Raw genomic sequence first — 14,831 nt, 5'->3', positions numbered from 1 at the left:
AAAATCTTTATCAAATTTATATACATTTATATTTTTTCTTAAATTTAAATTTGTGTTTTTAAAACAAGTACTTACTGGAATCCAGTTTTTGAGCAATTAATTTCCCACTACTTTATCCGTTCAAATTGTTCTAAACACATAAGCAATCATCAGTTCGTAGAGTCAAATTCTAGCAGTGAAGAAAAAACCCTTAATACCCTTGTAAATAACGTGCAAAATGTTCTATAATTAAAAAGGGAGTGTTCTGATAGAGAAAAAAAAATACAGGTGTTTTTTTTTCATGTACCCCAACATTTTTCTTCATGCACCCTATATTTTTTAAAATATCTAATTTTAGGTAATTTTGGAATAAGGGTTTTATAAGAAAAAAATGTTTTTGGAATAAAGTTTCTGTAAACAAAATGTGTTTTTAGAATAAAATATACAGAAGACAAGAAATAATTATAAAATATTATTTCCATTGATTTTTTTTTGTAATTTCCAAAATAATAAATTCGAAATTTATAAAATATGTTACAGAAATATTTCAGAAAAATAATCTATAAATAATTTTTAAAAGAGGTAAAATGATTTTTCACAAAAAATGATGGGGTGCAGAAAGCAATTTGGTGGGCAGGGAAAAACACCCAAAAATTTATGTTTCCCGCGAAAATTAAAACTTTGTTCCCGCCATAACATGCCTCTCATATATCTAACCATGGCCAATTTTTTCTAAGATCTGCACGCCATGGACATCGACCCAAGCTCCCGGAAGCGGAACCGTGCCTCTGCAACACTCACCCGAAGCAAAGCGCAGTTTCTTCTTCACCGGAACCGCTCCGGTCAACTCCGGTTCGATCCCCTTCGGACAGAAGACGAACCCTGCACCGTACTCCTTCCCTTTCATGGAACCAATAGCAAGAAACCCAAGCGTCGCCACGACGAGCCTCATCGCCTTCTCACGAAGGACCTTCGCGCCAGGCGAGTCTACTCGCCTCCGCAGTCCACCAACTCCAGTTTGATCGAAGGCGCGTTTCTCAACGATTCCGATTCCGCGGATAGGAAACTCGCCGAAGGTCCCGATTTAGGGCTTTCTCGCGAGGCTATGAGTTTCGATCCGAAATCCTTAGAAGAGAGCAGAAAATTACAAGATTGCCGGGGAAATAACGACGGAGATTGTTCAGAGAAAATTGATGGTTTGGATGGTGCAGTGGTACCATCGACTCTACCTGATCCCGAGGTATGTGTTGGTTCAACTTCAAAGGTTGGCGTAGATGAAGCGGCGATTACTTTCAAAGATACACCTACTACGGGGATAGTTAGCACGAAGAATGGTTCTTCTGCTGTTAGCGGAACTGTAAGGGCCTGACATGTTTTTGTTTGTTTGTTGAAGTTTTCATTGTGTTTATTTATTTGTGTTTTTTCAGTGAACTCGTCTTGTCCTTGGAGGGAACCAGTGATTGGCTTTTGTAGTGGATGTTCTATCATACATAGACTTAGTTGGTAGCTCTAACTTTAGTAATGGCGAATTGTGAGATTAGGTTAAACGAGTTTTTGTGGGACCTGGTTAAACTTCCAGTTAAAATTCGTGTTGATTTGACAACTTAGTTTTATAATTGTGGAGTTATTTGGGATCTCTATGCAGGTTCTCAGACCACGTTTCCAGGGAAAGTTGTTCAAGGCCCCAGGTTCTGTCCATTATAGAAGGTTGTTTCCGTTTCTTAGAGATACCGTGAGAGATAATTCTGGTAACTATTTTGTGCTGCTAAACCCCTTGTTAATTTACTGCTTTAATGATTATTTTGTTAAGGTATCTTTGATGAATTGTTTTAATTTCTTTGGTACTTTGTAGGTACTCCAAATTTGGGTTTTAGCCAGAAAAAGGAGGATGGTGGACAGGAGTTACAACATCCTTTGGCGTCTCAAAATCAAGAGGCTTCTAGTGAACTCAAGACCGAAGGTTGCACCATGCATGGTACTAATGGGTCAAAATTGACATCTTCCTACTACTTTCTTGAATAACAAATGCAATTAGACTCAAAAGAAGTGACTACTGAGTGTTTATTTGTGCCACCTGCAGAGGAAAAATGTTTGAGTGAATCGAAGGTGAATGGCACTGCAGATTATGGTGTTAACGTTTTTAGAAGTGATTTACCCAATGATGGTATTAATCAATTGTCTTTCCACACAAATAATCTTGATTGCAACGAGCCAAGTCATAACAGTGCTTGTACCCCGGAGGAGTTTGGTTTTTTGAATGAAAAATGTATACTGACAACTCCTCCTAATGCTGATATATATGATAATCAACGGTTTTGTCTGAAAGCTGACAAGGCGAAATATTCCTTCAAGATTAAATCAGTAAGAATCTGTCCTTTGCTTATAATCTTGTTTTCCCATCAATTCTGTGTTAGACATTTGATTACTGATCTTTGCTAAAATATAATTATGTTACCTAAGCAGACTAGGTCTCGAACAATAGGTGACGAAAGATTTTATGATATACGTTGAGATAAAACTTTTGATGTTTGTGTGTTACATGCCTCCTCAAAGATTAAAAAACAAGATAGAGAACAAGCGTAGATTAAGACTCTTTTTCAATATTATTTCAGCATTGCCAACTCTGAACACAAACATCAGCTTACAAAGGAAAAGGAAATCTCTTCCTTTCACATCGGACATTCCCTGTCACAACAACTAAAACTCTCCTTGCCCTACACCCCACAAGATAAGACTATATATAGATTTTCTTAGAAAGTCTCACCCCCATAAACAACTAACTTCTTAGCTACTTTTATTTTTCAATTTCTTTCTATAATACATTTTCCATCTCCTCTCATTACTTCCGTACCTAACGCAGTGGGTTTTCTAGAACCTCATATGGCCTGTATTTTGGTAATACTGACATAATGGTTGTATACTTAATGGAAATTTAAATATGATTTGTAATGCTCTTGCAGGTCCCCAGACAGCATTTGCACAAGAAACTTTTTAAAACTCCAGGTTCTGTCAACTATAAAAGGTTGCTTCCATTTCTAATGGATCTTACCAACGATGACTCTGGTAACTTCTTTATTTACTCAGCCACTTTAATGATATAATTTAGATATTGATTCTGGATAATAAAGAAGCTAACTGATATTACAGATACATCCAAATCTGATCATCAGACTCATAATCAAGAAGAAAAGGAAGTTGTGCATCCAAAGAGGTCCCAACTTCCTTTGTCATCTCAAAGTGAGGAAGCTTCTATAGATGGACACAAGACAGACATAAGTCCCATGCATGGTGCAGTTGAATCCAATGGAGAGGAAAACTATGTATTAGTTTATACTTCTAATGAGTTATCTCATGTCAAGCAACCAATATTGACACCTTCTCAAGAATTGCCTGAATTGCCAATGCAATGGGACTCAAAAGAAGTGGTTGGCGAGGGTTTATCTGCTCTCTCTGTCAACGAACATATGGAGAAAATTGGTAAAGAAGATGAGTGCTTGACTGCATCAGAGCTTAATCCATGTTCAGTAATGGAGGATGATTTTCACTCTGCTAAGAAAGTTGCAAATGTTGAGCACAATAAGGATCACCAGGAGGTACAAAACAAGATATCCAGACGAAACACTAGTGAGTCACCACCACTCAAAGATCAAAATAGACTTTATGTCAACGGTGATGTCTCTGAGCTTACATTTGTGCATCATTCAAATGAAGAAAAAGGATTCACTATCGGTTATGATGAAAACAAACAGTTGGTGAATCTAGAGGAGCGTGAATCTGTTGATGGGAATGTTACAAGTTTAAATCATGTCCGGTTTTCAAATGATTTACTTCGACCACTATCTGAGAAGATTATCTCAGGAAAATCTGACGTGGGAGGACATAGTGATGACAAAGTTGGAAGTGTGCAGAATGCCATAGTTTTATGTTCAGCGATGCCTTCAGAAGGTAGTGATAATGCTAGGGAAATAAAAAATGAGATTGAATCCAAGATCACATCGGTGAGGACCTTAAATACTGCATAAATGTATTTCCTCTATGATTCTACTTTCCTCACGTTGATTTAACTTGTATTTTTTGTGGTTTAGAGACAGGTTCTTAGACGTTGTCTGCAGTTTAAATTGTTGAAACAGGCCGGATCTTTAAACTGCAAAAGACTGCTTCCATTTCTATTGAATAGTAAGAAAGATAATTCTTGTGAGTATTGCTTTTTATTCTCGTGAAAGATATACATTTAGTTTTGTTTTCTTTTCCAATTTTCTTCTTGGCCACGGTATCTGTAAGTGATTCAAATGGCTGTGTTCCTTGGAACATTATGCAGGCAATTCAGATACTCAGCTTCAAATAGGATTAAACAATGATAGTTCAAGCCAAAAATTTCAAATTCCTGAATTTCAGTCATCTCATGATTCATGCGAAGTGATTCAACTGCAAGATGAACAGGTTGCATCAAATGGACTCTTCAAACAAGAGAGTTCTACTGATCCATCAATTTTTGATCACGAAATAGAATTGCCAATCGTAACCAAGGAAGAAAAAGCTACACCTCCCTTGTCTAAGTCATCAATTTTCTCCGAAGTTAAAGGAACTAGTTTTCTGATATCTTGTGGGAAACAACCCGAGACACACAAATGTGGTCAGAGTTTGTCTCAACTGAAAGTCGTAGAACAACTTGGAGACCCTGCCGTTGGTTTCAGGAAAGGAATTTTAAAAAGAAATCCAAGAGGATGCAGAGGGCTTTGCACATGTTTGAACTGTGTTTCGTTTCGCCTTCATGCAGAAGGGGCATTTGAATTTTCTAAAAACCAATTGCTAGATGCCGAAGAGGTTGCCCATGACCTTATGAAAGAACTATCTCAACTAAGAAATTTGTTAGAAAAATCAGTTGATCGTGTCAACATCAATCCAGTTCTTGATGGAAGCCAGGTTAGTACCGTAGTTTCTAGCCCTTTTCATGCCTGTGCATGCAGAATAACGATAATCAGTGTAAAAATAACAAAATGCTTGGCAAAATAAGGCTTTTTTACCCCTGTATCTTTTAGGTTAAAGAAGCATGCGGGAAAGCATTTGCGGCTGAAGAACTTGCGAAGGACCGTCTTAATCAGATGCACGATGATCTTAACATCCATAGCAGAATAAGAGTAAGTGCAGGGTTGTACCCAAATTTGTTCCTTCATTTGAACGAGTAATTTATTTTAACTTGGTTATGCAGAGCTTGGAGACACCAAGGGTGACGTTTGCTGTTAATGTTGAAGAAAAAACCTATCAACTGGAAGGGTAATTGTCCAACTATATTGGTGTTTTGAAACTGGTGGAGTGTCATAGTAAAGGTAAAGGTGGACGTGAAGAGCCTTACTCATTTATTTTTGTAGTTGTCATTGTAAATACTTTTGTCGGTTATTAACATTTTAGCATCATCTATTTTTTTAATATATTTTTATTTATTAAAGTTAAAAGATCATTAATTTAATAAATGTAAAAAATTACTTTCTCATTTTTTATCGATCTTTTTTCCTAATATTTATGAAAACTATTAAGTAGGAATGTTTTTGTTACTATTTTACTATTGTTTAAGTAAAATTAAAATATCAATTTAACATACATTGGGATATATATTGTACTGTTCCGGGTCTGGGATGTGTTGAATATTTTGTTAAAGTCTTTTTGTCTTCTTAGATCGAGGTTAAAGAGTTTTGTATTGTCCAAAATCTTGAGTGATAAGGTTGAGTTGTGTAATGAAGTGGTGTGACATGATTGGAATTGTCCCTTAGTTGAGATTAGAGGGATCTTTGACTCTAGCAAAATTAGCAGAGACGGTTGTCCTCTAACTTTTAGGATAACCAAATCGTGAAATAGGAGAATTTGGTTTTGTTTTTACCTAGGGTCTCTTAATCTTAGTTGGAGGAAACTAAGGGGGCTCACTATAAGTAAGAAATTAAGTAACTGAAAAAGTAGACAACTAATTAAATAAAGAAAACAATGTACAACCCAATAAATCAGAATAAGGTGTAGTAGCCTTAAACACACTCACCACGTGCAACAATTTACATGGGTACAGTCTAAGTCAGAGTCCCACTGCATGTCCACCTTAAATATAGCGTCCTTGACATGATCACCTAAATATTCATGTTGCTTCACATGAATATGTAAACTCTTGTCCCACTCATGTTCGCATAAAATCCCACACGATTCACATTCTTACATGTCCACTTCAACAAACATGCCACTTTTTGTTATAAATAAGGCATAAACCTTACCATAACTTCTCACACCGATTCCTCTAAACTTCATACTTTCGTTGCCTTCTTTCTATCCTCGTGAGAGTTCCACAAACTGCCTTCCTGTTTCCTATGATCACTTGTATAATTTGAGGAGTCAGAATGTTGTGATGATGCATATTCATAGAAAAACGGTGTTTCAAGAATTCAAAGAAAGTCTCCTACAAAAATGCAATTGAAGGCCAGATGAACAACTTTCCAGGGTGATCTACAAATGTCTCATTTGAGTTGTTGGCAGAGCTGTGTGCTACATTGCAACTCAACTTTTGAACAACAAGATTTAAAAGGGCTCACTGACATAAACACAACTTTGGCCGACACTGAAATATGCACAAATTACCATATATGTATTTCTTCCATTCATCATAGTTAATGTTCATAATTCCATGAAGAACGCGTTCTTCCTGACCAACATCAACACTTACCTACACAACCCACAGCACAAACCTTTGTTTTAAACAACTCATTTAGGAAATTGAGAAGCTGATATACAATTCTACTCCTAATTGGTCCATCACATAAAAATTTACCCCATTACCCATGCAAATCCATCACTATTACCTTCTTTACTAAAAAATGGAACTATAGGAATTCCCTCATCATCCTTAGAGCTTTTAGTGATGAAGATGATGTCCCCACATATAACGAAAACTCCAATATTATTTACCCTGTCTTTACATCCTCTCCAACACTTCTAAACATATATCATACTTTTTCATGAATAAATGTTGATTTTAGTCATGAATTTGACCTATGATATGCCTTTGATTCCAAAAGACCACAGTAGGTTGGGGTGATGCATGATTTCACAACATATTTATGAAATTATGACATCTACCCAATTGTCATTATTATTGCTCATATCAAGTTCTTAGTTGGATACATTGTGACATATAGGAAGACTTGGTTGACAAAGAAACAAGTGATTGAAAATGTATTTGGTAATTAGGAAGAATCATTCAAAAAAATTGTCTAACTTATTGCAAGTAATGTTACAATTTCTTTCTTGTTTCCATTATAACTTGACTACATAAAAAACATCTCTTGGCAAGAAGTTACAAGAGAAGAACGTATACTTCAAAAGATTCTTATGGACCTTTAAGCCATTCAATGATGAGTTTAGGTTTGCAAATCACTAGTTCAAGTAGATGGTACATTTATGTATGGCAAAAAGAAGGACACCTTACTAGTGACAGTTGCACATGACGAAAGGAACAACATAGTCTATGTTTGTAGATGGTTGCTTTTTTTTCTTCTTTAAAACCCTAAGGAGGTATGTGACATTACATGATGTCATATGCTTAATATTAGATCATCACAACTTTATTAATGTTACTTACACAACACTTGGAAGTGGATATATGTGTATTGCATTTAACATATCACATATAGTTTCATGGACAACTTAAGAACTTCACTCTAAACATTGACCTTGTAAAGAAACAATCACTTGGATTGACGACATTCCTATGTACATATAAACACTTGTGATCATATTTCAAAGAATATTCATTTTAGTCAAAAGATTATGTTTCAAAGAATATTTATTTTAATTAGAAGTGATTGTATTTTAAAAAATACTCGTTTTAATCAAAAGATATTGTGTTTCAAAGAATTCTGTTTAATTTGGAGTGACTTGTCTCAAGTAATATTTAAAAGGTTAACCATAAAGAATCACAAACTAAAAGAATTATCAAATAGTTAGTCTTAAATTTTTTACAAGTCAAAAGAATATTAATAAAAATGACTAAAATCCAAATATAGAACTTTTCTTTTATAAAGAAGCAATTTAAATAAAAATACCATGTATAACATTATGTAAGAATTGTTTCAGATAAAATTTTTTAATACTTAGATTTCAATGTTGAAAATATGAATATTTATATATGAAACAGTTTTTATAAAATATACCTAAAAAAACATAAAAACATAAAAACATTTGTTGTTATCACTTCGTAATATTAAAGCTAAACAAAGTTAAAACAAATATATTGTTTGACGTTGTAACGTACAATTGGATGATGCAATAGTTCATCAAGTAACAACAAACACATTAGCATGTTCAAACAATAAACACAAATAATTATTATTTATAAAATAATATTTTTTTAAAGTTAAATAATTAAAATAAAAATTAAATATTTATATTAATTACAAATATTAAAATATTTATATTTATTGATGGGAAATCAAATACTTCATTAAATAAAAAATATATATTTAATTTAATTATTAAAAATATTTAATTAAAAAATAATAATTAAAAAAAATAATCGTTATTCAGAAAAACTACTTATAGTATATATATATTCGTTATTTTTACTCTTTATCAGTATAATTTATTTCATTATTTATAAAAAACTACTTATAGTAAATAGTAATAATCCTTTTATTTTATTAACGTTGTCATGTATGAAAAGCTATTTATAATAAACAATAATTATCCTTCGAAAGTAGAAGAGGTAATAAAAATATTTGTTTTATAATTATTATAGTATTCAATTTTTTAATTACATTATTTATTTATATTATTATAAAATAATCGACACACAAATGCATAAACTTTTGTATTTTCAGTGGTATAAGTAGTGAGTGAACACAACCTTGATTCACTTTGTCAGTATCGTCTTCTTTGCACCGCGCACACTCCAATCACTCCCTTCTCTACATACAAACATGAGCTTCGACGGCTTCCTCAAGACTCTAACGGACCTTCAGGCCCACTGCTCCACACTGCTCGCCAACCTCACCCATCTCCAGCCCAACCACTCATTTCCAGCCCCTCGCACCAGCCCGCCCTGGGCCCGGATAGCCCCACCGGCCCGGAGCAGGCCCATGACGGTTGAGGCAATAGAGGAGCGGTTGGAGGGTATACCCGTTTACGCCCTCAGCAACGCTTCGGAGGAGTTTCTCTTGGTCTCGGGCTCTTCCAGCGGGAAAAACCTTGGTCTCTTCTGCTTCAACAAAGACGACGCCGAAGCGCTCCTCAACCAGGTCACGCTTATCGATCCCCACGCTCGCCCGGGCTCCAAAGTCGTCCCCGTAGCGCTCAACAAGGTCCTCTATTCTTCTCGCTCCGCACCTCTTTTCGTCGCTTTCTTTTTCCGTTGGTTATTTGTGTGTCGCGCTTGTTTCTTCAGGTGTTTCAGCTCAAGGTGAACGGCGTTGCGTTTAGATTGATACCGGAGTTTTCTCAAATACAGAATGCTCTCAAAGTGAGTTGTTTATTCGTTATTGTTATTAGTATTTGCAAATTATACCAAGTCTTTTCTTGCCAAGAATTTTTCTATACATGTAATTTTACATTACTACGCAATATATCCAGTAACAATATATTCAGTAACAAGAATAATTTCTCTCATGTGACACATCATGGTAATAATGATAATAATAATAACATAGCAAATTTAAAAGATAATAATAATTTATGTTACATGAAGAAATGGGACTGCAATTTAAAACCTTAGTTCTCTTGTCTAACCGAGACCTGATTATTGAAATTCTCTAATGGTTTATATCTCATTTGAAAATACCTTTTGGCTGAATATTGAACAGAAGTATGCTGCTATTAATTGTTGACATGCAATATGTTTTTTAGAATAGAGGTTATGAGGATCCAAATATCGACCACTTCTGTGAAATGTCTTGGGTTTGTGCTGTTGACTTTTTTAATGTGATAACTTCAATCACTTCACTATTATTTTTTTTTTGCTTTCCTCCTCTAACAGATAAATAGGCTTTGGTTCTTTCGTCCTTTTTTCTTATTTGGGTTAGCCTAGGTCCTTTGGTTCTTTCACAGCATTATGATTGATTATGATAATACACAGTCACAAATCATTGAGCTAGATTCTCTTAGTACTCTGCGTGCAATTTATGGTGACAAATCATCCTTGAGGGCAAAATTATTTTGTTGATAAAAAGGCTTCGTAATAAATTTACTGAGATTGTGGGTTGGTTCTCGCTAATTTCTAGAATTAGAGCTTGATGTCTCTGGTGTATGAGTATTTTTTGTATTATATTGGTCTAGTTAGCTAATTGATACAATTTTCTTAGAAATTTTTCTTGCATACTGAAAATTAGTTGATGTGAAGTCTTAAAAAGTGGACTTTAAAAGCTTAATTTAACCTTAGAAACCAACTTATAAGAATTTGGTCATATCTCTAATGTGATCTCTAACATGCTCCTTCATGCCAAGGACTGGACATCTCGAGCATGAGAATGAAGGGGTCCGATAACGGGTGACATGATAGGTTCAACAAACTTCGTTAGAATAGACTTTGACATCATTTTAAAAGGTGGACTTTAAGCCTAACTCAGTCTCACAAAATTGGCTTGTAAGATAAGATCTACACTCACTTATATATTATGATTTGGTTATATCTTTAGTGAGTGTGAGGTCTCCAACATGAAGTTTAAAAAAGTGTTTGTAGTCCTTCTATAATCTATTTACCTTGCTATTGTTCATTGAGCTGTACAGTAATGATAATGTATGCTTGTGCTTTACAGGAAAGGGAAAAATCTGGCTCTGCTTCCAGTGGCTTTTCTGGTGTTCCAGTTTTCCAGGTTCTTCTCTTAGCCTTTTAAGTCTGGACATGTCATTTGTGTCTTAATTCCGGGTTGCAAGCTATTGAAAATTGGGGATTCAAGGAATGTTTCACTACATTTTAATACTGCATAAGTTTTAAGGGAAGGAATGCTGACCCGATGTTTGAGGCTCCCACCTTGTTGGGTTTGGGGAGGGTTGATTCATGCAGCCTTATCCCCACAAGTGGTGAGTCTGTTTTTATGCTGGTTACTTGTTTATAGAGGGAAGCATAAACTTTGCTAAATTGGGTGAACAATCAAGGACGTGCATGCAAACTTATAAAAGAAAATAAAATAGACAATTTCTAATAAAAATGAAAATGAAGTGATCTTATATATTAGAAATATGATAATGAAAAGAAAACCCTTAAACAAGGGACACTGAGTGGTTGGTTGAGTAATTTTTTAATCTACTGATTGTCTTTTATATTAATACATTCTGTAATGTATACTCCTCTTTTATTTTCTAACTCCTTTACAGATGGTTATGGATTAATAGAAAGAATAGTGATAACTAAAACAGGATAAATGTTTTTTGCTGAAACATCTAAGAAAATGGGTTGGGGAGAATGGTTTGTTAGCAATAGGCCCACAATCAAGAAAATGTATTGCTAGTTAAAGTTGTTAGAGGAGCTGTTGCCTTAGCACTCTGATACAGTGATAGAGGTATGCTATAAATTGTGGGAGATATCAGGCTTTGAATTCTTTCGATTGGAGACTACTTTTAATATGTCATCCTTGCTTGGGTTCCATTGATCAGATTAGGAGTATGCCCCTCAATGAATTTCCACATTCAGAACTAGTATCTATAATACTCATGCCTGTTTCCAGTTCCTTTCATAATATATCTTATGTGGTTTTACTTCTTGTAGAGAGAAATGGTATACACTTATGCATTGTAATCCTCTTGTTTCTATTAGCATAGCTGAGGAACATATATACATATATCATGCAAAGCATTACATAGGGATGGCCCAAGTCCATACACAAAATATATCTATAATATATCAAACAACCCCCTCAAGCTAGAGCATATAAATCATATGCACCAAGCTTGTTACATATATAATTAATTGTTAAATATATAATTAGTCCCAGGGCCCCACTGGTTTAGATAAGATATATGCTAATTGATCATTGGAATTAACAAATTGAGTGATAATGTCTTAGATGAAGTGACAATCTATCTTGATATGTTGGGTTCTCTTGTGAAATACCAGATTTGAGGAAATATGTACATTTTTGAGAATCTAAAAGTGGTTGGCCATGACTTGATAGAAGTGTAGCATTGGGATTCATAGTGTCTCAATGGGTTTGAAGTGCAATAGCCGAGTCTCCTCTAAAATACCCAATACATACTTCTTTTGGAACATAATAATTCCATTGTTGGATTGTTCTACCTCAATCCCAAGTATCCGAGTCTTCTAAGTGTAAGATATCTCAATTAGAGGAACACTTGTCCAATCATTTTCAGACCCAGGATCTTGGAAGTCTCAAATAATTTTATGACACTGAAGTAGCCCAATCAAAGGAAGGTGTAGTAATTTCTCAAAGGATATATATGTTTTAGGCATCCTAAAAGATATATGTATGATTGATCATAAACCAATGGATTGTCCTATGCATCCAAATAAAAAATTAATGGCAGAACAAGCAGAAGTTTTCTCTGATCTTAAAAGATATAGAAGACTGGTTGGAAAACTTATCTATCTTACAATTATGTGCTTCCTTGTTTGTCATGTTTTTTATACTTGTGTTATGAAGAAAATTGATTGAGTTGATGATGCTATATTTATTAGAGACACTAGCTGGATTTGTTCTACGAGTTTGTCTGGAGTACTGATTCTTCGAGTTTGTCTGGAGTACTGATTCTTCTAATCTTATCATAATTAGTGATTGCGCTTCATTTATATTGATGCTGTTACCTTAATTTTTTTCGTGCTGGAATCCCTTAACTGGGATATTGAATTGTTATATTGGCGAGTTTCAGTCCAGAAGTCTGATATTGAAGAACGAAAATAAGAGATATCGTCCACTTTTCTTCAGAAAGGTGTGTTGATTTGCCTACACTGAGTTACCTGAGATTAGGTATTTGTGAACGAGGCATAGATTTTGTTTTTATTTTTCATATGTAATTTTCCACAGGAGGATTTGGAAAACACTCTTAAATCGGCAGCCCGTGATCAGAACAGATTAAATCCCACTATGAGACGAGGGGATATCCAGGTATAGACCACATGAAACCTTTCAATGTCTGACCTATTGTTTCATAGGACTAACCCATCATTTTTCAGGTTGCCACTCTTGAGGATGTAATAAAAGAAATGAGGGTGAGTGTTGAAGTTACAGCAGAAGATGGAATAGGGAGCCTGCATTAATTTGATTGTGTTTGTTACTCCACTTTTTTGAGGGAAGGGTCAAAGGGATTTTTTGCTATTATCTATATTCCTTTTATATGTAATGAATGTATTTTGTAAATCAAGACTAAAAGATAATTTTGCAGGAAAATTCTGCATCGAACTGGGATGATGTTATTTTTATACCTCCTGGATTTGATGTTTCCGACGACTCCAATGAGCAGTAGAGCAAGATGCTGATCAGTCATGACAGGTGGCAAACAGTTTTTTAGATTTTGTGCATACTACAAACTTCTGAGTGCAAACTCTTGTAGTCTTCATATTAAATGCTATTGGAAAGATTTGGATTTTGCGTTTTCTACTTTGGTTTTTCGTTGTCATGTAGGTTTTAACAGGCTTTGTAATATTTATTACTGTTACACTCTAACTGAAGTCTGAAACGTGTACTACTTGGAGATTGTTTTTTATTGGATTTGCGGTGGTGGTAAGATCTCAAATGTGTATCTACGAACTTGTTTATCTCACCAAATTGTTTGTGGAACTGACAATATTAGATTGCGTTTCACAAGGAGCAAATCCATTGAGTTTCCTTTGTGACTTGTGTTTTCAGTGGAAAGGTTTGTTTAGTAATGTTATAAGATTAAGATTTAGGGTTTAGGGTTTAATATTGAAACACTTAACCAGTTTGGCAAGGTTAAGGGCATGTTTTGTAAAAAGTTCACTCAACGAGAACGGACGTGTAACAGAATCCAATGTTCTTTTTAGGTTTAAGTCATGAAAAAGTTTGGAATTTTCCCATAAGTTACACATCCTAAATATATTATTGCCGTAAGGCACATGTTATAATATGTCTGATGTAAACAAAAGTAATATTTTTACATAAAAAGTTTTAGAATTTTGTTCTTAAATTTCATTGTTCTTAGATTCTTGACACTTTTATTAGTTATTTTTAAGTCCATACTATTAATTATAGTTAATTTACAAGTATTTAAGACGGATAACTTATTTTTAAGTTCAGATTTAAACCAAGTAATGCATTTTATATTTTACCCAAGATAAGAACATTTAATTTATTTTTATTTTAACATATTGTGAACAATAATTTTTATTATTTTAAATAATCATTACTCTTTTGTTAATAATTTTAATGTTTTAGAATTTATATTAGTTTAAAAATGCCTAAGGATATAAAAATAATGATTGTTCTTTTTATATTACATATAATTTTAATGTTATAATTATTTTTAAAAATATATAGAAGTTATTTTTTTCTCTAGGGATAAACTTTCTGTTTGTATTTCACAATCATTTAAAATTAGAACATCGAATTAATATAGAAAAGAAATTATAAGCATCTAAGTAAATGTAATTCTTTTTATAAAATTAAAATGTTAAAAGCAAAATTTGGAAAAAAAATATAATAAATAAATTACTTAATTGAATAACGTGTCCTCAAACAATCTAAATCTCTTCATTTGAAATATTATTTGTTACTTTAATTATTTTTTTTTATTGTTTCTCATTATTAATGTTAATTTGACTACAGTTAATGATAACGTTTGAAAAATAACAAAAAAAAATTGTAGTTATTAAGATCACAGTTATATTTTGTACATCATAAAAAGAAAATACAACT

The 14,831-nt window shown here is 33.7% G+C and overlaps 2 protein-coding genes across 4 annotated transcripts; both read left to right on the top strand.

The window, feature by feature from the left end:
• Positions 1-662: 662 nt before the first annotated feature.
• Positions 663-5,481, top strand: LOC137808737 (uncharacterized). Of its 2 annotated transcripts, none has more exons than XM_068610001.2 (10): positions 663-1,336; positions 1,625-1,727; positions 1,832-1,954; positions 2,060-2,340; positions 2,940-3,042; positions 3,127-3,977; positions 4,065-4,173; positions 4,298-4,902; positions 5,019-5,117; positions 5,189-5,481. In XM_068610001.2, exons 1-10 carry the CDS (start codon positions 728-730, stop codon positions 5,255-5,257), a joined length of 2,952 nt encoding a protein of 983 aa, XP_068466102.1. In that variant the 5' UTR covers positions 663-727; the 3' UTR covers positions 5,258-5,481. The 2 variants fall into 2 exon arrangements, with proteins under 2 accessions (XP_068466102.1, XP_068466103.1); XM_068610002.2 differs by having other exon boundaries at positions 710-1,336; positions 4,071-4,173.
• Positions 5,482-8,852: 3,371 nt separating this feature from the next.
• Positions 8,853-13,692, top strand: TIC22-III (Tic22-like family protein). 2 transcript variants are annotated; one of them, XR_016519368.1, is made up of 7 exons: positions 8,853-9,311; positions 9,395-9,469; positions 10,761-11,025; positions 12,829-12,888; positions 12,984-13,064; positions 13,133-13,168; positions 13,342-13,692. XR_016519368.1 is itself a non-coding variant. In XM_068610000.2 (7 exons), exons 1-7 carry the CDS (start codon positions 8,931-8,933, stop codon positions 13,420-13,422), a joined length of 771 nt encoding a protein of 256 aa, XP_068466101.1. In that variant the 5' UTR covers positions 8,855-8,930; the 3' UTR covers positions 13,423-13,692. The 2 variants fall into 2 exon arrangements, 1 of the variants encoding a protein (XP_068466101.1); XM_068610000.2 differs by having other exon boundaries at positions 8,855-9,311; positions 10,761-10,817.
• Positions 13,693-14,831: the final 1,139 nt, after the last annotated feature.

This window comes from Phaseolus vulgaris, chromosome 3 (assembly GCF_051622355.1).
Source record: "Phaseolus vulgaris cultivar YP4 chromosome 3, ASM5162235v1, whole genome shotgun sequence".
Lineage (NCBI taxonomy): Eukaryota > Viridiplantae > Streptophyta > Magnoliopsida > Fabales > Fabaceae > Phaseolus > Phaseolus vulgaris.
This window is presented reverse-complemented; position numbering and strand designations above follow the sequence as displayed.

What these genes read in the sequence shown, in the direction of transcription:
- TIC22-III (XM_068610000.2), top strand. Translation starts at nt 8,931, where the DNA reads ATGAGCTTCGACGGCTTCCTCAAGACTCTAACGGACCTTCAGGCCCAC. An exon ending in CTGGTGTTCCAGTTTTCCAG is followed by an intron (nt 10,818 to 12,828) that starts GTTCTTCTCTTA and finishes GGCGAGTTTCAG; the next exon opens with TCCAGAAGTCTGATATTGAA. An exon ending in ATGTAATAAAAGAAATGAGG is followed by an intron (nt 13,169 to 13,341) that starts GTGAGTGTTGAA and finishes ATAATTTTGCAG; the next exon opens with GAAAATTCTGCATCGAACTG.
- LOC137808737 (XM_068610001.2), top strand. Translation starts at nt 728, where the DNA reads ATGGACATCGACCCAAGCTCCCGGAAGCGGAACCGTGCCTCTGCAACA. An exon ending in CGAAGGTTGCACCATGCATG is followed by an intron (nt 1,955 to 2,059) that starts GTACTAATGGGT and finishes TGCCACCTGCAG; the next exon opens with AGGAAAAATGTTTGAGTGAA. An exon ending in CAGTTCTTGATGGAAGCCAG is followed by an intron (nt 4,903 to 5,018) that starts GTTAGTACCGTA and finishes TGTATCTTTTAG; the next exon opens with GTTAAAGAAGCATGCGGGAA.